The sequence below is a fragment of the Miniopterus schreibersii genome, assembly GCF_964146895.1.
Source record: "Miniopterus schreibersii genome assembly, chromosome: 5".
Lineage (NCBI taxonomy): Eukaryota > Metazoa > Chordata > Mammalia > Chiroptera > Miniopteridae > Miniopterus > Miniopterus schreibersii.
In genome coordinates, this window is record NC_138106.1 from 83,702,656 (window position 1) to 83,725,351 (window position 22,696).

The 22,696-nt window shown below is 39.0% G+C and overlaps 1 protein-coding gene across 2 annotated transcripts in view; it reads left to right on the top strand.

Annotated features, from left to right (window-relative positions):
• Nucleotides 1-5,239: 5,239 nt before the first annotated feature.
• Nucleotides 5,240-22,696, top strand: part of HLTF (helicase like transcription factor) — a 74,225-nt gene continuing 56,768 nt past the window's right edge. For both annotated transcript variants that reach the window (XM_081139228.1, XM_081139229.1), the window contains exons 1-2: nt 5,240-5,460; nt 6,612-6,822. In XM_081139228.1, coding sequence (XP_080995354.1) covers nt 5,441-5,460; nt 6,612-6,822 — 231 coding nt within the window. In that variant the 5' untranslated portion in view covers nt 5,240-5,440. The remainder of the gene's footprint in view (nt 5,461-6,611; nt 6,823-22,696) is intronic.

Consider the following 22,696-nt stretch of genomic DNA (forward strand, 5'->3'; position numbering starts at 1 on the left):
CTTTCACATAAACAGTAATTTTTAAACAAGTGTATGGTGATTTATCTCTTACCAGAAGAATTTGAATGAGCCCCTCTTAGAAACCAGACAGCTGTGCTTCTCATCCTTTTAAAAAATTAATATTAATTTTATGGGTAAAATATGTCTTGTCCTTTGAATTATCTTTTTCACAAATTTATAATGTAGCTCACTACTGATGTTTCTTGATAAGCTCAATTTTCTGGGTATTTACAGAGTTGTCTTGACTTTAGTGTGGTAACCTAGGTCATCAATGTTTTAATATTCATCTGGGGGTACACTTACTTTATTTCTCTTTGACCCAACACCTTACCCCAAAATATTTGAGAATGAAAATTTGATTTGTAAATATTACAGAATTAGCAATTCAAACAGGATATTAATATATTCTGACCCTAAAATTTCCATCTGTTTATGAAGTTGAGTCTTGAAATTTTTAATCCTATTAGATTAAGAGATAAAATTCCTGCCCTGGCTGGTGTGGCTCAGTTGGTTAGAGTGTCATACACCGAAGGTTCGATTCCTAGCCAGGCACATACCCAGGCTGTGAGTTCTATCCCTGGTCAGGAGGCAATCGATCGATGTTTCTCACATTGATGTCTCTCTCTCTCTAAAAAAAAAAAAAAAAAATTGATAATAAAAAAATAAAATTCCTCTAAAAATCTATGTGAACGCTTTCTTTTTTCTTCACATTTGAGAAGTGTGTTTGATTTTTTTGCACTTTTTAAAACTTTCTAAAGGGCTATTTGAAATGGCAAGTGAAACCTTAATTTTAGGGTTAGCATAGGTATGGTTGTAGAATGCATCAGTTTGGTGAATTGTGATAATGACTAAAAATTGATTTGCTAATACAATATAGTTTCCCACATTAAAAGAGTGTTTTTGACCCAACCTGCCCTTGATCCCTTGTCACCTGCAGAAAAAAGAATGTTTTTGATAATATCAAAAGTGCATTTAGAGTTAAGTTTTGGCCTTTTAATTTTCTAGCCATGAAGGAGGCAGAAAAATATTTACCAAGCATTGAATATTTATTAAAATAAAAAGAACTTTGGCCATGGCCATGTAAAGAACCCTAAATAATTCCATGGCCCAGACTGGTACTTTTCTGAAGCTGGGAAAAGGATTCTGGGCAGGAAGCAAAGGAGAGAGAAGGTCCCAGGCAGGCCTGATGCTTCAGCAATTCTAGTCTTCTGCCATAGTGAGCACTTAGTGAGCCAAGGCCTAACGGAGGAGAAACCAGTTATCTCCTGGGAAAGGCCTGTGTCATCTGGAACACCACAGATTTCTCAGAGTGGGAGTTGATATCCAAGTGTCTCCTAGTTCTTGATGAAACAATTCAGTCAGTTTCAAGGACATGTACCCGGGAAAATGACTGGCTCTGGAAACAATTTTATTCTGATATGTGGGAATAACCCTGCTGATGAATACCAGGAAGTCAGTCTCAATCAACGATAGTCCTTGTTAAGTGCTAGAGGACTCATTAGATGGTAATTTTATTACAACAATAATAGGAATGATAATAAGAGCATTTATTGATTGCTTACGTAAGCCAGGCACTTGATAGTCATTACAATTAAAAAGCATTTTATTTGGCATTTATTTTACATTACTTCCTCTGCCCTATCAGCTGTGGTTGTACCTAGGAATCTGCCCCTGAATATGTAGGGGTCTTAAGAAAATTCAATTGTACATAACTAAGTCACAAAAGATTTTATTTTCTATCATTTCATTTGCCTTATCTTCTTTGATTTAAAAAAATGGTTCAGAAATAATGTTATACCAATGTTACTTTCAAGATTTTGACAATTGTACTGTGATTATGAATGGTGTTAAAATAAATGGGGTAAAAAAAATGAGGGGACTTTTTGCATAACTTTTGAAACTTTTCTATAAGTCTAAAGTTAATTAAAAACAGAAAGTTGAAAAAATCTTCGTAATTTCTTTACTGCAATTTATATCATTTATTAATTATAGCAAAACACTCTACATGTTCAATACAGAGATCATTTTACGTGCATATAAGCAAAAAGAATAAACTGAAAATTCCCTAATTCAGCCAGCTATAAGTATCTGCTATAAATATCTAGTCTAAATTTATCGAGATGTACATGTATATGGATATATAGCATGTATTGATTTCAATCAGTGATTCAAAGACAGAACTTTATATTTATTGAACTTAATTTGTCTTAAACCTTCAATTTGCCTAATGGGAAAAGCAACTTAATATGGCCACTTCTAGGTACTTCAGTCCTTTTAAGATTTAAAGTCAATCAAGTTCAGATTTCAAATTCAACCTCCTCCTTACCCTTTACAGGGCTTCTGCTCATCTTTGTGGCACCAGCCTCTGGCTTCTGTTCACTAGAACCATGAACTATTGGAAGCCTCCAGCTTCCAGTCTTCACAGTGCTGGGGACTTAGGATTTTCAAAGGCTACCCTGTGTCGTTTAACAGCTACCTCATTAGCCATGGTTACTCCTTCACTTGCCCTGACACAGTTCTGTTCTGTGAGGCTCTCTTTCTAAGATCTGCAGAATTTTGAGGCTACTCTCTGAAAAATGAGACACAGCATCTCTTTCTTGTGGGATCTCCAGAAAGTTTGCTAGACTGTCTGTCATCCCTCTGAGTCACCTGGCTCCAAGTATTGGCATTCCAGGCCCTTTCCCTGAGATCCACTTAGAGATGTACTCTGTGAATTTCTCCTTCATTGAGCTTTGTCTCTGTCTCCTTTTGAGAGAGGGAACTGAACAAACAAGCTCTAACAGCATCATATATTCTTCCAGAATCTATTAGGTATGACATAAACTTGGAGGTTTTTGTATTGGAGGCAGATGTTTGAAAATTCAGATTCTTAAAGTTTTTTGCCTTTTTTTTTTTTTGCCAAGGGCTTCAAAATTCTATTTTGTTAACAAACTGTAAAAGAACATTTTTTTTTTTTGAGACAACTGTGAAAATTTGATTATGAACTAGTTATTAGACGACACCAAGGATTGATTTATTAATTTTGTTGGGTGTGAAAATGGCCTTTTGGTTACATATGAAAATATTCATAATTTTTAGAGAAGTTAATGAAGGCCATTATAGGCAGGGTAGGTTGGGAAGTGACAGGAATGGGAGGCAGGGGGCAGATTATAAAGAGCGACAGGTAGCACTGTTTGATTTCATGCTCAGAGCAGGGAACGGGAGTGACATGATCAATCTGCATAAAATGGGGGAGTATGAGTAAGAGTGTGACTGGGAGGCGGGTGGCTGGAGGAATTTTTTATTCCTTCCCCACCACCGGTACCCACATTGAAATCCATCAGTAAACCCCATTGGTTTTCTTAGTTTCATCATCTCCCCCTTTCAAGCCACCATCATCTCTTACCTGGACACAAATGTTTCCTAATTACCAGCTAACCAGTCCTTCTGCTTCTGTCCTTGCTCCCTATAATCCATTCTCCACACAGCTGTGAATTAAAGCCTAATTCACATTGTCATTCTCCTGCTTAAAACATCCACTGGCTTTCCATTGCATTTAAAATGAAGTACAAACTCTGCCACAGGCGGTAAGTGCCACTCTCCTCCTTACACATCAGTCCGTGCGCAGGTCGCTCCATAGCTGCCATTCTTTGTTCAGTTCTTCAGAATACATTCTCTAGTACGGTAGTTCTGTTGTAACATTTTAATCAAACCAGTACAAACTGCATGTCATTCCAAAAATAACAAAGAATAATTGAGCGATAAAGAGTGTTCGGGTTCAACAGCTAGGCCTGAGATGCCAGCTAGCGACGAGATGGACAAAAACGTTGACTTCAAAAACAGCAACTTCTTATGACATTCACTCTGGATCCTTTAATGATGGGACGGTCATTACACATCGGCCTTGCGTTTTGTATTTTCGCATTTGGAATTTTATCTTTCGGTCTAATGAGCATGGTTTCTTCACTAACTTCACGCACAGCACATTTCCAATCAGGGCATCTTCCGGCCTGTTTTTCGAGAACTTATTTAGAATCTGGCACGACAAAACCTGAACTCTGTTGCCAGTGGCCTCATCATACTTCCAGAAGAAAGGAATGGAAATAATTCGAAATGCCACTGTCTTCATCGTCCCTCTGTTTAGTGAAATGGAGTAATAAATCGCTGCAAATTCGGTTTCTCATTGCGCCGCTGGTTTACGCTCACGGATCACGATCGTTTAGGATAACGAACACCGCCTCTTGGAAATGTTTCCAGACCACCTCTCCCGCTGCCGAGGAAGTGTGACAGGTATCACTGCGCAGGGCACGTGTCGATATTGACCCACACGCACAAACACGTTCCCTCGTGGACCCCGCAGTCCTGCTCCGACAGCGCCCCAGCCCTGGAGCAGACCAAGGCCGCCGCCAGCTTCTGCGCCCCTGCTGCCGCCACACCATGACCAGGCCGCTGCCGCCGCCGCTCAGGGGCTCCCGTGGGTCCCAGGGCCCCGGGGACCAGCGCTGCCAGCCCACCCGAAGGCAGCAGCTCGGAGTCTCGAAGAATCTCAGAAGCCGAGGAAAACAATCTGCTTCGGCCTCGCCGGGGCAGCCCCGACCCTCAGGGGCAGCTGGTCGCGCGCCCACCGCTTTCAACACTCACCGCATTTCCGGTGGCTTTCCTCCACCGGAAGTGCAAATGTTCCTTTAAATAGAGTGGGGAATCGGTCAGTCTAAACTCCAGTGACGCTCTTCTGAACTCAACGTGCCTCAAAATTTAGCCGCGGGGTTGGAAGTGAGTATTTTGAAGGCAACTACACGGGGTTAACCGCAGGAAGCGAAATTCTGTCGCAGGGGCCTCCACGGCTCGTACACGCGGAGGTCATTCAGTGCGGGACCCTAGTATATGTCACATCAGAGGGGAAATTAGAGGCAGGATGAGGCGGGGGCTGAAGAATGGGGCTGAGGCTTAGGGCTTGGGGAAAACAGCGGAAAGAGAGCCGTTTCCCTCATTTTCAGGAGGGGAACCGAACAGACACCGCGAGCACCGCAGGCACCGCAGGCACCGCGCTCGGGCTGGTGGGGAGCGCGACTTTCCCGCGCATCCGCTTCGGGGGCGGGAAGAACCCGGATGAAACCACCCCCGCAGCCGGGACCCCGCCCACAGTCTTTGAATCGCTGCGCGAGGCGGAGTTGCCTTCCCTTCCGTGCCCTGATTGGCTCGCCTTTGTAGGCCCCTCCTCGTGATTGAGCGTTCCCTGTGCCAGTCACAAAGCGTGGGCGGTGTCTCAGATTGTTGCTGGAAGGAGACGGCGTCGACGTCTAATTAGACTCGCGGCATCTTAGCTGACGGTGGTGCGCTCTTCCTCTGGCTCGGAAAGTGTTCCCCGCGGCTCCGCTGCAGGCCTGGGAGGGGGCGGATCTAGACGGCTGGAGAACGACCCCGGGTGCCCAAGCGTTACGCTCGTCACCCACCCTGCGCCATGTCCTGGATGTTCAAGAGGTGAAGGGGGTTGAGGGGGTGGGGCGCAGGGGGTAACGGCCAAGCCGTGTCCCCAAATGAACCTGACCTTCCCCGCGTTCCTTTAGCGGTTCCCGTGCGGTTTTTGCGCTTGTGTTCGTTTTGCCGGTGGCTCATATAGCCGCGGGAGAAATAATCGCATAATCTTGGTTGACGAGGGGGGGCTCCTCTGGCGAGTCTCGCGCCGGGGCCTTGGAGAAATCTCTGTCAAGGGCTGTGGGGGTGGGAAGGGCCTGGGGCGCAGAGCTCCACTCCTTAGCCGGGCTCTCTACCTGTGCTTTATTCCACAAAACACCCCTTAGATGCCCACTGTGCATGAGGCACTGTGCTCGGAGCGACGGGCCAGGTGAGACAGCCCTTGACCCTAAGTAGCTCGCAGTTTATGTGCGTGCACAGACGTCCAAATATGTATTTGCAGAGGAGCCAAAAGAGGTTTGCACGACCTACAAGGAAAACGCAGGGGAAGTACCTTCCATCTGGCCTTAGGAGAGAGGAATCGTCCTGGAAGCCTCCCAGCCGACTTCCCTTTTACTTTTCAGTATCCAGATTGGTTTAGATGCGCGATCCTGAAACAGTTATTCATGAGGGGATTGCGGTTACCCTTAAACCAACGTTGAGTGGGAAGCTTTTTGGGTCTGTCCCCCATGGTGGTATGGTTTGAATACCTGAATAAAATAAGGAAGGAATTTAAGTGGTGGATGCTGGATGTATTATCTGTAAATATATAAAGTGCTTCACATATAATATTAGTTACATATTTGCAAGTCTCTTCTAGCTCAATCTCTTGAAATTTTGGCATATAAAGTTACAGATATCACATACATATCAATTTAAATAGGTGATCACTAGGAAAAAGATTTGCGAATGCTTATTGGGGTTTTCACTTGGAATACCCGTGGGTAGAAGAGGCATTACTGAATAGGTAGGGTTCCTGGAAATCTCCCCACTCACTCCAGTTCTGCTTTAACTAGAGTGACACTCCCTTAATCTTATACAGCAGTTCCCACATAAGATTTAATTTGTTGAAATAAAGTGTGAGAAAACAATTGGCCTATAAATATTGTACGGACTTTGAGAAATACTTGGTTTAATTTTTTTTCCTCTGCTTTTTTTTTTTTTTTTTTTTTGAATAGGGATCCTGTTTGGAAGTACTTTCAGACTGTCCAGTATGGCGGAGTCCCTGGAAATTTTCCACGCCTCTCATATCCAACTTTCTTTCCCCGTTTTGAATTTCAAGATATTATCCCTCCAGATGACTTTCTAACTAGTGATGAAGAGCTAGATTCAGTTTTATTTGGAACTTTGAGAGGTCATGTAGTTGGACTACGCTATTACACAGGAGTAGTGAGTATAACTTTAGATATTAAGTTAAAATGTGATCTATTTATGGTATTAACCTAGAAAATAAGAATTAGAAGGTGATATGTGCATTTAATTTTTTTTAGTTTAATTGAAATTTATCTGGTCAAGAGATAAATATCTAATGACTAATATTTCTTTACATTTATATCATACTTATAATATACAAAGCACTTTCTCCTGTATGGTCTCATTTGATGGCTACAGTGACTCTGAGGTATATAGGGCATCCATTATCCCCTTTCTATAACTGAAGAACCGAAGCTCAGGAGGGTTACATGATTTGCCCAAAAGGCACAGAAACTGTTGCACATTTACAAAATGACTTCCAAGTCAGTCCATTGCTTTTTCCTCTTCTGCCCCTTAGCACATTTCTACACTTTAATATTTTTAATTTAGAAAGATCAACTCTTACTAGATAGGGGAATTGTCTATTTTTAGGTCCTTTTTTCTTAAGACTCTTTGTCTACCAATTTTTTTCCAGTATCTGTCTCTTTCTCTATTCTTGGCATTATATGTGTGTACGGGTGGGAGAGCCGGGGAGACAATGACATTGACATATGTGGATATAGATAGAGAATATGTGACTTTCCCTGGTTAGTAGTTGTCTTTGTTATGGTTGTCTAGACTGCATCTGTGTTATTTGGATGATATACTTCTGGTTTTATTTGATTATGAAAAATTTTAAACATGCATGAAAGTAAAATAATACAATAAACTGCATATACCTATGATTCAGATTCAACAGTTATCAAGTTTTTTGCACATTTGCTTCATTCCTTAAAAATCTTTTCACTTTATACCCATAACAAAATCAATAATTTCTCATTTCATCTAATAACTAATCCATAATCATTTTTCTTGATTGCTTAAAAATATATTTTTATAATTCATTTTTTCAAATCAGAATCAAAACAAAATTCATATATTACATTTGGTTGTTACGTCTCATAAGTCACCCCCCTCCCCTAACCCCCCTTTGTTTCATGTCATTGATTTGTTGAAGAAACTGTATCTGTTCAATGTCAAGTTCTAGTTTTGCCAGTTTTTCTGTTCCCCCATATTTTTCTTATGTTGAAGTTTCTCAAATCTTTGTCTGAAGCATGTTCTTCTGCTGGGAGATTCCTTGAATGAATTCATGATCTGGATTTGTCTTTCATTCTCCCATATTTTCTTTACATTAGAACTTCTAAGATTATTTTGTGATTGGAAATGTGTTATCTTGGCGATTCCTTAGGAAGGAACAATAGTTTCTGAGTTTTTGTATGCTCGTAATTGTGATGTTCATACTTGTGATGTTTGGCTGAATATGAAAAATCCTTTACCCATAGTTTCTCTCCATGATATTTTGCTGTTGCATAAAATGTTGCTGGTAAGAATTCTTCTGCCAATAGAATTTTTTCCCCCCATGTAAGTGAATTGGAATATTTTTGCCTGGATAACTAAAAGATATTTTTCCTTATCTTGAAAGTCCAATAGTTTTATTAACATATATCTTAGTGCTGACTCTTTCATAAGGTCATTTTCTTCTATTTCAGAAAATTTTCTTCAATTGTAGTTTTAACTGGTTGCTTTTTCCAAAGCTTGTTGTTCTTCAGGGGCTCCATTCTATTCTCTCTATATTAGTTCTATGTCTGCCATATGTTTATGTTTATTAATTCTTCTGAAATCCTTTTTTTTTTTAATGTTTCTTTATCTTTATTGTTGAGACCATTACAGATGTCCTCATTTTAACCCCATTGATCTCCTCCACCCCACATCCATCCCACCCTCAGGCCCTCCCCACACCAATGTCCACTTCCATGGGCCATGCCCATAAAAATAGAATTTTCCTGATTACTCTCTCCCCACCCACACCCCCTCCCCACCTTCCCTCTGAGATCCCTCAGTTTGTTCCAAGCTTCTATGTTACTGGATCCACTTTGTTCATCAGTTTATTTTGTTTATTATATTCCACATATAAGTGAGATCATTTGGTACTTGTCCTTCTCTGACTGACTTATTTCACTTAGCATAATATTCTCTAGTTCCCTCCATGCTGTGCCAAAGGCCAAAACGTCCTTCCTCTTCACAGCCACATAGTACTCCATGGTGTAAATTTGCCACAGCTTTTTTATCCACTCATCTACTGATGGGCACTTGGGCTGTTTCCAGATCTTAGCTATTGTGAATTGTGCTGCTGTGAACATAGGGGTGCATAAGTTCTTTGCGATTAGTGTTTGGGGTTTTTTAGGATTTATTCCCAGAAGTGGGATCACTGGGTCAAATGGCAGGTCAATGTTTAATCTTTTGAGGAAACTCCATACTGCTTTCCACAGTGGCTGCACCAGTCTGCATTCCCACCAGCAGTGCACAAGGGTTTCCCTTTCTCCACACCCTCACCAACACTTGTTGTTTTTTGATTTATTGATGGTAACCATTCTGGCAGGTGTGAGGTGATTATCTCATTGTGGTTTTAATTTGCATCTCTCTGGTCATTAGCGATGTTGAACATTTTTTTCATATGTCTCTTAGCCATTTGTATGTCCCTTTTGGAGAAGTGTCTATTTAGGCCCATTTCCCATTTTTTAATTGGATTGTTTGTCTTCCTTTTGTTAAGTTGTATAAGTTCCTTATATATTTTGGATATTAACCCTTTATCAAATGTGTCATTGCCAAATATGTTCTCCCATACAGTGGGCTCCCTTTTTGTTTTGTTGATGGTTTCCTTTGTTGTGCAGAAGCTTTTTATTTTGTTCTAGTCCCATATGTTTTTCTCCTTAGTTTCTCTTGCCCTAGGAGATGTATCAGCAAACATCATGCTATGAGAGATGTCTGAGCTTTTACTGCCTATGTTTTCCTCTAGGATTTTTATGGTTTCATGTCTTACATTTATGTCTTTTATTCATTTTGAATTTACTTTTGTGTATGGTATAAGTTGGTGGTCCAGTTTCATTTTTTTGCATGTATCTGTCAGATTTGTCCTACACTATTTATTGAAGAGACTGTCTTTACTCCATTGTATGTTCTTGCCTCCTTTGTCAAATATTAATTGACCATAATGGCATGGGTCAATTTCTGGGTTCTCTGTTTTGTTCCACTGATTAATATGTCTGTTCTTGTGCCAGTACCAGGCTGTTTTGGTTACAGTGGCTTTGTAGTATAACTTGATATCTGGTATTGTGATCCCTCCAACTTTCTTGTTCTTTCTCAAGATTGCTGTGGCTATTCGGGGTGTTAGGTAGATCTGCTAGGATTCTCAGTCTTTTTGGAGGGTCTCTGGTACAGGCCAATGTCAGATGCAGTTTGTGACTGGCCCTGAGTACCCTGTTTAGGGCTATCAACAACCCCAGGCTTGAGGTCTCCACTGCTGGGGCTGGATGCGTTTGGACAGGACTGAGATGCACACCAAAGTCTGCTTTTCTAAGGCCCTTGTCCCAAAACAGATTAGGTAAAAACTCAAAGCACCCTGAGGTCTGCCTCAGTCTGCAGATTTGTTAATCTGATTCTCTTAATGAGCCTCAGGGTGTGGAAGCTCCACAGGGTGGGGTAGCTGGTTGTTATCAGTATCTTAAGGAGCCTCAGGCTGTAGAAACTCCTCTGGGCTGGGCAAGAGGCTCTCCAGCAGGGTGGGGCAATTGCTTCCCCCCTCAGGCAAAAGCTGAAAGTTCGCCTCCCAAGAAATATGTCCCCCACAGTCTGGGGGAATGACTCTCCCCAGAGTGTCCCCACACAGCTCCAGTCCTATCCACTCCCCCTCCACCGGAGCCCAAGGTGAGTGGCTGCACACGAAACGTTGTACAGTGGCTCTCTAAGAGGGTGCCTGCAGTTCCAGCTGCCTCTCCCTGGCAGACAGAAGCCCTGCTGCTTTTCACAGCCAGATGTTATGTGGGCACCTTTCTCACTTCTGCTGCTCTTGGCTGGGAAGCCAAGCCTGGGGTTTAGGCCTGAGAGTCCTCAGTGGGAACTCCCCACAGCTGAGATATCCCTCTGCACCTTCAGCTGCTGCCTGTGGGAGCCCAGCCAGCCCTCTTGTGTCCTCACTTCCTACCAGTCTCCACTTTTCCTCTTTGGTTGTGAGGGTGCTCTCATAACCTTTTTATCATATTTTTTCACTTTTTTGTTTTCATCCTTTATTTTTCTTACCACGTTTTTCACAAGGTCTGTTCACTGCTGTATTCTTTGTCCTTTCGTCTTTAATTCTGACTTTTCTAATTTTTCCTCTGAAATCTATCAGCTTATTTCATATAGAGCTGATTTTCTAGCTCTTATATCCATCTTTAAGCTTTCCTATTTCTGATTTGTGCAGTTTTTTACCCCCAAACTCGCATTATTTTCTAATTTACTTTAAGCCATTATGGAATATTAGCTTATGGTTGTTACTGATCTTAGAACAATCACTATTTGTTGATCTTAGAATAATTTCTATGATACTGGTAAGCTAATAACAATGTGGGTTGATTAAAAGTAATCATTACTATTTTTTATTTTTAAAATGTGTATTATTTATTGTATAAGTAATGCATGTTCATTAAGTGTGAAATGGCTAAAAGACTTGGGGATGTGAGGGAGGCAGAGGGCATGGAGGGATAGAGAAAAAAAACCTCATGGATACAGACAACAGTGGGGTGATTGGAGGGGAGAGGGGAGTGGGTGGAGGTGGAAGAGGTTATAGAGGGGATAAATGGTGATGGAAAAATATAAAATAAAAATTTTGAAAAATGGATAAAAATAAAAGCATTAAATATCCCAAAAGTCTACAGTCCTGAACCCTTTGTTATGCCTTCCACACTTGATTCTTCAAACATTCGCATGTAAATTGAAACTATATTATGTATAAATAAAACGAGATCATACTATGCCTATTATCGTGATCACCTTTTATCTCAAAATATTAGGATTCTCTTTTCATGTCAACATAAATCTGTATTGTATTATTTCCTTATTGATGGACATTTTGGAGTTGATCACTACTTTGAAAATATTGTAATAAAAATTGAGGTATTTATTTTTGCATGCTTATTATTTTAAACTCTTTCATTTTTTAAAAAATTTATCTTTATTGTTGAAAGTATTACAGATGTCCCCTCTTTTCCCCCATTGATCCCCTCCACCATGCATCCACCCCCCATCCACCCCCCTTCCAGGTCTTCCCCATAATAATGTCTGTGTCCATGGGTTATGCTTATAGACATTTAAGTTCTTTGATTAATCTCTCCCCACCCACTCCCCATCCCCACCTTCCCTCTGAGATCCCTCAGTCTGTTCCGTGCTTCTATGTATCTGGATCCGTTTTGTTCAGCATTTATTTTGTTCATTACATTCCATATATGAGTGAGATAATGTACTTGGCTTTCTTTGAATGGCTTATACCACTAAGCATAATACCCTCCAGTCCCCTCCATGCTGTCCCAAAGGATAAGTGAGCCTTTTTTACAGCTGCATAGTATTCCATGGAGTAAATGCTCCACAGCTTTTTTATCCACTCATCTACTGTTGTGCACTTGAGAAGAATGTATATTCTGCATCTTTGGGGTGGAATATTCTCTAAATGTCAATTAAATCCATCTGATCTAGTGTGTCATTTAGGGTCACTATTTCCTTGTTGATTTTTTGTCTGGAAGACCTATCCAGTGAAATCAGTGGGGTGTTAAAGTCCCCTAGTATGACTCTTGCTGTCGATCTCTCCCTTGAAGTTCTCTAGAAGTGTTTTATAAATTTAGGTGCTCCTATATTGGGTGCATATATGTTTATCAGGGTTATATCCTCTTGTTGAAAGTCTGTTTTATCCGATATGAGTACTGCTACCACAGCTTTTTTTTTTTTCCATTTCCATGGAAAAATTTTTTCCATCCCTTTACTCTCATCCTGTGTGAGTCTTTTGTTTTGAGGTGGGTTTTGTGTAGACAGCATATATTTGGATCATGTTTCTTATACATTCAGTCACCCTATTGGAGCATTTAATCCATTTACATTTAAGGTTATTATTGATATCTATTGCTATTTTAATTCTTTATGCCTATGTTTCTCTTTCTACTTCTAATTACAGCAGTTCCTTTAACATTTCCTGCAATGCTGGTTTGGTGGTGATAAACTCCTTTAGCCTCTTTTTTTCTGGGAAGCTCTTTATTTCACCATCTATTTTGAAAGATAGCCTTGCTGAATAGAGTAGTCTTGGTTTCAGATCCTTGTTTTGCATTACCTTGAATACTTCATGCCATTCCCTTCTGGTCTGTAGAGTTTCTGATGAGAAGCTAGCTGACAGCCTTATGGGAGCTCCTTTGTAGGTAGCAGATTGCTTTTCTCTAGCTTCCTTTAAGACTCTTTGTCTTGAATTCTTGGCATTTTAATTATGATGTCTGGGCATGGGCCACATTGGATTCTTCTTCCTTGGGACTCACTGTGTCTCCTGAACTTGTGTGGCTTTTTCCTTGACCAGGTTAGGGAAGTTTTCTGCCATTATTTCATCAAACAGGTTCTCTAACCCTTGCTTAGGTCTTCTGGCACTCTTATGATGTGAATATTGTTACTATTCATGTTGTCCCACAGCTCCCTTAAACTGCCCTCCTATTTTTTAATTCTTTTTTTCTTTCTGGTTTTCTGATTGAGTGATTTTTTTCTACCCTGTCTTCTAATTTGCTGATATGATTCTCAGTTTACTCTAATCTGCTGTTTATTCCTTCCAATATATTCTTTATTTCTGCTATGTCATTCTTAATTTTCTTTATAGTTTCCGTATCTTTTTTCATGCTGTTGAGCATCTTTACGATCAGTATTCTGAACTCTATATTTGAGAGATTGCTTATCTCCATTTCATTTAGCTCTTTTTCTGGAGACTTCTCTTGTTCTTTCATTTGGGGCTTGTTTTTTGTCTTCCCGTTTTCACTGCTTGTTTGGGTTTGTTTCTAATTGTTAGTTAGATCTGCTTCGACTCTCAGTCTTTTTGGATGGTCTCTGGTGCAGGCCAATGTCAGATGCAATTTGTGACTGGCCCTGAGTTTGGAGCTATCAACAACCCTTGGCTTGAGGTCTCCTCTGCTGAGGCTGGGTGCATTTGGACAGGACCGAGATGCACACCAAAGTCTGCTTTTCTAAGGCCTGGGTCCAGAAGCAGATCAGGCAAAGACTCAAAACACTCTGAGGTCTGCCTCTGCTTACAGACCGATTAGTCTGATTCTCTTAATGAGCCTCAGGCTGTAGAAACTCCTCTGGGTAGGGCAGAGGTTTTCCAGCAGGGTGGGGCAGTTGCTTCCTCTCAAGCAAAAGTAGCAAATTTTCTGAGAAAGACCTCTGCAGTATGGGGGAATGACTTGGCACAGGAATCCGGAAGGGTGGCCTCTGAGCTCTATCTCCAGAGCCTACAACTCTAGGATCTCCTTACACAGCTCCAGTCTACTCTGCCCCCCGCCCCCGCTGGAGCCCAAGTGTGTGGGTGGCTGCACACGAAAGTTTGTGCTTTGGCTCTTTAAGAGGGTACCTGCGTTTCCAGCTGCCTCTCCCTTGCAGGCAGAAACCCTGCTGCTTTTCACAGCCAGATGTTATGTGGGCACCTTTCTCACTTCTGCTGCTCTTGGCTGGGAAGCCAAGCCTGGGGTTTAGGCCCCAGAGTCCTCCGTGGGAACCCCCCCACAGTTGAGATATCCCACTGGACCTTCAGCTGCTGCCTTTGAGAGCCCAGCCAGCCCTCTTGTGCCTCCCATCTTCCTACGAATCTCTATGTGGTCTCCACTTTTCCTCCTTGGTTATGAGGGTGCTCTCCAGCTTGTCTTCAGTTGCAGTTGGTTATTCAGGATGGTTTTTCTATATTTTAGTTGTAATTCCAGTTTAGTCCCGGGAGAGTGTGTCAGTGTAACTTTCATTCCGTCTGCCGCCATCTTTAATCTCTAAACTTTTTCATTTTTATTGAGAAATGATTTACGTCTCATTTAAGTATTTGATTCCAAGAGTTACATTACATTTAAGTATTTAATTCCAAGAGTTTGATAAAGATATATGCCTGATAATCACCATGTCAATCAAGATATCAATCATTTCCATCCCCCCCAAAAGTTCTCTCATATCCTGTAGAGATTATTCCTTCCTGCCCCTGCCCTAACAACCACCAATCTGATTGCTATCACTATAGACTAGCTTGTTCTAGAGCTTCATATACATTGAATCATACAGTATGTACTTTTTAGCCTGGCTTTATTCGAACTCAGTATAATTCAGATATATATTGAGTCAGTTTTGGCAATTTTTATATATATATTTAATCCTCATCTGAGGATAGGTTTTTTACTTTAGAGAGGAGGGAGAGAGAGAGAGAGAGAGAAAGAAACTGATGTGATTGAGAAACATCAGTTGGTTGCTTCTTGTATTTGCCCTAACTGGGAATGGAGCTTAAAACCTAGGTATGTGCCCTGACTGGGAATCAAACCCGCAATCATTTTGGTGTATGGAACGATGCTCCAACCTATTAAAATTTTTAAGTAAAGCACCCATTCATTTAGATTTGATTTTCAAATTTATTTTATACTTAATATTATTTTAACTATACTTATGGTTATATTTCTGCTTTCATTTTTTGTGATATATTTGTGTCTATTTTTATTGATTAACCTTGATAGAGATTTATTTGTTTCACCTTTTTAAGCAACCTCTCTTGGACTTTATGATTAATTGTTATTCTTTGTATATTGATTGATCTTTTTATATTCTTTTATTCTATTTTCCTTAGGTTCATTTTATTTTTATTTTATTTTTGGATTCTTGATTGAATGCTTAATTTTAGTCTTATCCAGTAATAGAAGCATTTAATCTTTTAAGCATCTTCAAAATACTGCATTGCCTGTATATCCTAAGTTGTGTTAATTTAATATTGACATTGCTCATTTTTAACTTTTTAAAATGTGTTTTCAGTAAACTTATAATTAAATTTTTTATTTATTGACCCATCAAAGTCTTTATTTTATAATACACTTAATTATTTCTTTTTTATTCTAAAAATTAGTTTTAATTCTTTTATCTTGCTGCTTAGATAATGTTTTCTTGTTTTTATAGTCTCCATCATTGTGGCCTTTGTTTATTCTACTTTAAATTCTAGTAATTAGCAGTCATCTGTAATAAATGACACTTATCTAATTTTATTTAATGATAATGTATTATAAGTGACATCTAATTATCTTCTTTAAGTAAAATGCTCAAAAAAATGCTAGTTTACCCCATTTTGGGGGCCTATATATTTTCTTGGATTTGCATAATCTGGTTTAAAGAAGATCATGGTATAGGCAGTGACAGAAGGAAGGTGGGCTGGGCGAGAACAGAGCCATATGCCTCACAGAATATTTCCAAAGGGCTAGAGAGGAGTATGTGATAACCTGGTTGGTCAGGCTTTAGTCAATAGATAGATAGCTAGGAGGGCTGTATGTTTTAAATTAAAAAAAATTAAATTTATTGTGATGATATTGGTTAATAGGATCATATAAGTTTCAAGTGTACATTTCTATGATACAAGATCTGTATATTGCACTGTGTGCCCACCACCCAAAGTCACATCATCTTCCGTCACCATATATTAGTTCCCCTTCATCCTTTCCTTCCCTCTGGCAACCACTGACTTATTTCACTTAGCATAATATTCTCAAGGTCCATCGATGTTGTTGAAAATGGCAGTATATGTTTTTTTCTTATGGCTGAGTAGTCATTGTGTATATGTACTACGTCTTTATCCAATCCTCTGTTGAAGGACACTTTGGTTGTGTCCATGTCTGGGCCACTGTTAATATTGCTGCAATGAACAATAGGGGTGCATATATCTTTGTGAATTCATGTTTTGTTTTTCGGGTATATACCCAGGAAAGGGATTGCTGGGTCCTATGGTAGCTCTATTCTTAATTTTTTGAGGAATCACTAGACTGCTTTCCGTAGTGGTTATAGCAGTCTATATTCCTACCAGCAATGAATGAGGGTTCCCTTTTCTCCACAACTTCTCCAACACTTGTTATTTGTCTTGATCATAGCCACTCTAACAGGTGTGAGGTGGTATCTCATTGTAATTTTGATTTGCATTTCCCTAATTGCTAGAGAGGTTGAACATCTTTTCATATATCTGTTGACCATTTGTGTGTCTTCTTGGGAGAGGTGTCTGTTCAGAATCTCTGCCCATTTTTCAATTGGGTTGTTTGGTGTTGAGTTTTATGAGTTCTTTATATATTTTGGATGTTAAGCCTTTGTCAAAGCTATTTGCAAATATCTCCCGTTTGGTCTGCTGCCTCTTTGTTTTGTTGTTAGGTTCTTTTGTTGTGCAGAAGCTTTTTAGTTTGAAATAGTCACATTTATTTATTTTTGCTTTTACTTTTCCATTGCCTTTGGGGTCAAGTTCATAAAATGTTCTCCATGACCAAGCTCCATAAGTTTAGTCCTATGTTTTCTTCTATGTAATTTATTGTTTCAGGTCTTATATTTAGGTTTTTGACCCATTTTGAATTAATTTTTGTACATGGAGGCAAATTGTTATCTAGTCTCATTCTTTTGCATGTAGCTTTCCAGTTTTCCCAGCACCATTTATTGAAGAGACTGTCTTTACTCCATTGTGTGTTTTTGGCTCCTTTGTCAAAAATTATGTGCCCATATGCATGTGGTTTTATATCTAGGCTCTCAATTCTGTTCCACTGACCTCTGTATCTTTTTCTGCCAATACCATGCTGTTTTGATTATTGTAGCTCTGTAGTATAATTTGCAATCAGGGAGTGTGATACCTCTGGCTTCATTTTTTTTCTCCGATTGCTTTGGCTGTTTACAGTCTTTTGTAGTTCCATACAAATCTGATGATTTTTTGTTCTATTTCTTTAAAAAATGATATTGGGATTTTTTTTAAAGAGATTATCAGTGATAACCTTTTATTTTTAAAAACAAAATGCTTTTATTGATTTCAGAGAGAGAAAGGAAGAGGGAGTAAGAGATAGAAACATCAATGATGAGAGAGATTAATTGATTGGCTGCCTCCTGCACACCCTATACTGGGGTTTGAGCCTGAAACCCTGGCATGGCCCTGACCAGGAATTGAACTCTGAATTGAACTGTGACCTCCTGGCTCATGGGTCAACACTCAACCACTGAGCCACACTGCCCAGGCAACATTGTGATTTTGATGGGGATTGTATTAAATCTGTGTATTGCTTTGGGTAGTATGGCCATTTTAACTATGTTGATTGTTCCAGTCAATGAATGCAATATTTTTCTTTTTGTTGTGTCTTTCTCACTCTCTTTTCATAATACTTTGTAGTTTTCAATATATGGTTCTTTAACATCCTTTGTTAAATTTATTCCTAGGTATTTTATTCTTTTGATTGAAGTTACAAAAGGAATTGGTTTTCTCATCTCTTTTTCTGAAGTTTCGTTGTTAGTATACAGGAAAGCAGTGGATTTTTTGTACATTGACTTTATATTCTGCAACTTTACTGTATTTGTTTTTGTTTCTAGTAGTTTTTTTGGTAGAGTCTTTAGGGTTTTCTGCATACAGAATCATGTTGTCTGCAAAAGTGACACTTCTTCCCAGTTTGGATGCCTTTTATTTCTTTCTTTTGCCTTACTGCTCTGGCTAGGACTTCCAGAAAAATAGGGTATCCCCCCAAAATGTATAGACACACTGAGTAATTATAAAGGCAATGTTTATTAAAATACAATTTCAGTTTCAAAATTGAGCCATCAACTGTTAAAGTGGGTGTACATTTTTTTGGGACACCCTGTATTTTGAATAAAAGTGGTGAGAGTGAGCCTCCTAGTTCTGTTCCTGATTTTAGAGGAAAAGTTTTCAGTTTTTGTGCCATTGAGTATGATATTGGCTAAGTGTTTGTGATATATGGCCTTGATTATTTTGAGGTACTTTCCTTCTATTCCTATTTTGAGTGTTTTAATCGTAAGTAGATCTTGTATCTTATCAAATGCTTTTTCTGTATCGATAAGATTATATGACTTTTATCCTTTGGTTAATGTGGTTTATTACATTGATTGATTTGTGTATGTTGAACCATCCTGTTCTCCTGGAATGAACCCTACTTTATTGTGATTTTTTTTTTTTTTTATGTATTGTGTTCGGTTTGCTAGTATTTTGTTTAGGATTTTTGGATCTGTATTTATCAGAAATATTGCTCTGTAGTTTTCTTTTTTTGTGTCATCCTTGCCAGGTTTTGGTATCAGGGTTATGTTGGCCTTCAGATTTTTAGAAGAGCTTGAGATGGATAGATTTTAAATCTTCTTTGAATGTTTGGTAGAATTCACTGGTGAAATCATCTGGTCCTGGACTTTTATTTTTTGCGAAGTTTTTGATGGTGGTTTCAATTTCCTCAATGCTGAAAAGTCTATTTAGATTTTTCAGTACTTCATGATTTGGTTTAGGAAGGTTATATATTTCTAGGAATTTGTCCATTTCTTCTTGGTTATCGAATTTGGTGGCATATAGTCTTTCATAGTGTTCTAGTATGATCCTTTGTATATCTGTGATGTTTGTGGTGATTACTCTTCTTTCATTTCTGATTTTGTTTATATGAGTCTTTTCTCTTTTTTCTTAGTGAGTCTAGTAAAGTGTTTGTCAATTTTATTAATCTTTTCAAAGAACCAGCTCTTTGTTGTATTAATTTTTATATAGTCTTTCTGTTCTCTATTTCATTCAATTCTGCTTTAATTTTTATATTTCCTTTCTTCTGATCTTGGGTTGCTTTTTTAAAAATCATTTAAAAATTTTTAAATTACAGTTGACATAAAATACATTAGATTCTGGTGTATACTCCAGTGATTAGACGTTATAAAACTTACTAAGTGATCATCCCCCCAAAAATCTCATACACATCTGACATCATATATAGTTATTAGAATATTATTGACTATATTCTGTATGCTGTACTTACACCTCCATAACTATACTGTATTTATGATTTTGTATATTGAAATCCCTTCACCTTTTTCAGCCACTCACCCAACACCCCTCCCATCTGGCAATCATCAAAATGTTCTCTGTATCTATGAGTCTGTTTTTGTTATGCTTGTTCATTTATTTTGATTTTTAGATTCAATTGTTGATAAATATATATTTATTGTTGTTTTATTGTTCATTCTTTTGACCTTTTTTTTTCTTTTTCTTGAAGACTCTTTAACAGTTTTTTTAATACTGGTTTGGTGGTGATGAACTCCTTTAGCTTTTTCTTGTCTGTGAAGGTCTTTATCTGGCCTTCAGTTCTAAATGGTAGTTTTGCTGGGTTGTGTAATCTTGGGTTGTAGGTCCTTGCTTTTCATCACTTTGAATATTTCTTGCCACTCCCTTCTGGCCTGCAAAGTTTCTGTTGAGAAATCAGCAGACAGTCTTATGGGAGCTCCCTTGTAGTTTACTAACTGCTTTTCTCTTGCTGCCTTTAAGATTCTTTCTGTCTTTAACCTATTGCATTTTAATTATTATTTGGCTTGGTGTGGGCCTCTTTAGATTCATTTTGTTTGGAGGACTCTATGCTTCCTGTACTTGAACATCTATTTCTTTCACCAGGTAAGGGAATTTTCTGTCATGTTTTCAAATAGGTTTTCAATTTCTTGCTCCCTCTCTTCTCCTCTGGTATCCTCATGATGCAAATGTTGGTACACCTGAAGTTGTCTCAGAGGCTCCTTATCCTTTATTCGATGAAAGGGAACTTTAGTTCCTGGCAAGGAGTGGGTCCCACTGGCCGAATTTAAATGCCGTATTTTAAAGGTTAAATACTCAGAAACCTAAGCATATAGGTTCTTTTTTACAGTTGATCCTGGAAAATATATGGAGTTTGTCTTTTAAATGCCATCTTTTAAAGGTTAAACTATCTTCATATTTTTGGATTCATTTTTCTTTTTGCTCTTTTGATTGGGTGTTTTTTGCTTTCTCATATTTCAAATTGCTGATTTGATTCTTGGCGTCCTCTACGCTACTCAGATATAGTGCCTGCCTGTTGGCGCTGTGGTTGGGAGAGCTCAGCAAAAGAACAGTGACCTCAGCCAGCACTTTTGTCTGGGAGAAACCTGCTCCCTCCTCAGCTTTTGCTTTGATGCCAGACAGTTTAGTTTTTACCTGTATGTCCCTGATTTCTTTCAAGCTGCTGCCCCAATGCTGGAGCTCAGAGGAAGTCAGAGTGAGTCTATGCGTGGGCCCTTTAAGAGGAACTGCTTGGGACTCCAGGAGCCTTTATCTTTCTCAGCCTCAATCCCCACTGGTTTTTATATCCCCAAGTTATAGGGACTTCTGGAACCCTGGGCTGAGGGGTCTGGTGTGGGGCTGGAACCTGTTCCTTTTCAGGGGAGGACCTCCTCATCCAAGATAGCCCTCCTGATTAAAAACTGCCACACATGGGTGTGGTACCGACCCTTTCCACACCTCTGCCCCTCCTATACCAGTCTTAATGTGGCTTCTTTAATTCCGTAGTTGTAGGATTTCCATTCATCTAGGTTTCAGGAGATTCTGAATGATGGTTGTTCTGAAGATTAGTTGTATCTTTGATGTTGTTGTGGGAGGATTCTAGTACCACATTTGCCTATGCTGCCATCTTGACCAGAAGGCTTTTGTTTTTCTTTTTCTAGCATTTTAAGATGAAATGTTAGGTTATTTACTTGGGATTTCTCTTGTTTCTTGAGATAGGCCTGTATGATATAAATTTCCCTCTTATTACTGCTTTTGCTGCATCCCAGAAGTTTTCAAATGGCATATTGTCACTCTCATTTGCCTCTATATATCTTTTGATCTCACCTTTTATTTCTTCTTTGACCCAGTGATTTTTTTGTAGTATGTTGTTTAATCTCCAAATATTTGTCGGTTTCTTTACTTCCTTTTTGCAGTTGATTTCTAAATTGAAAGCATCATAGTCAGAGAATATGCTCGGTATAATTTCAGTCTTCTTGAATTTGTTGAGGCTAGTTTTGTGACCCAACATATGGTCTGCCCTTGAGAATATTCCATGTACACTGGAGAAGAATTTATACCCTGATGTTCTGGACTGAAAGGCTCTGTAAATGTTAATTATGTCCATTTGGTCTAGTGTGTTATTTAAAGCCAATATTTCTTTATTGGTTTTCTGTTTGGAAGATCTATCTAGAGTTGTTAATGAAATATTAAGATCCCCAACTACGATTGTGTTTTGATCTGCTTCCCTTTCTACTTCTGTGAGTAGTTGCTTTATGTATTTTGTTGCTCTCTGATTGGGTGCATATACATTTAGAAGTGTTATATTTTCTTGATATAGTTTCACCTTTATCACTATAAAATGTCCATTTTTGTCTCTTGTTACCTTGAAATCTATTTTGTCAGATATAAGTATGGCTACACCTGCTTTTCTGTGGATGTTTTATTTGCTTGGAGAATCATTTTTCACCCTTTCACTTTGAATCAGCCTTTCTCTTTGCAGCTTAGATGTGTCTCTTGAAGGCAGCATATGTCTGGGTTTTGATTTTTGATCCAGTCTGCTGCTCTGTGCCTCTTTATTGGTAGATTCAGTCCATTTACATTTAGGGTAATGATTGATGTATGAGGATTTCCTATAGCCATCTTATCCTTTATTTCCTGGTAGCTCTGTGTCTCCATTGGTTCTTTTACTTTGTGTCTCTGTTGTTTTTGTTTGGTGGTATCCCATACTTCTTTCCTCTCTTCCCTCTTTTTATAAGCTATGTGTCTCAATTTTGGGGTCTTTGTGTTTGGTTACCATTAGCTTTATGAAAAATAAAGTTGCATATATACAGTAGTTTTCCCCCCCTCTGAGTGCCTCTGATTTCCATCCTCTTTTGCTTATTCAGACCTTTATCCCCCTCTTTTATGCTTTTGTTGTCACAAATTATCCCTGTTCATACTGTAAGTTTTTTGGTGATCTTACTTATAGTGTTGTAAGAACCTTCTGTT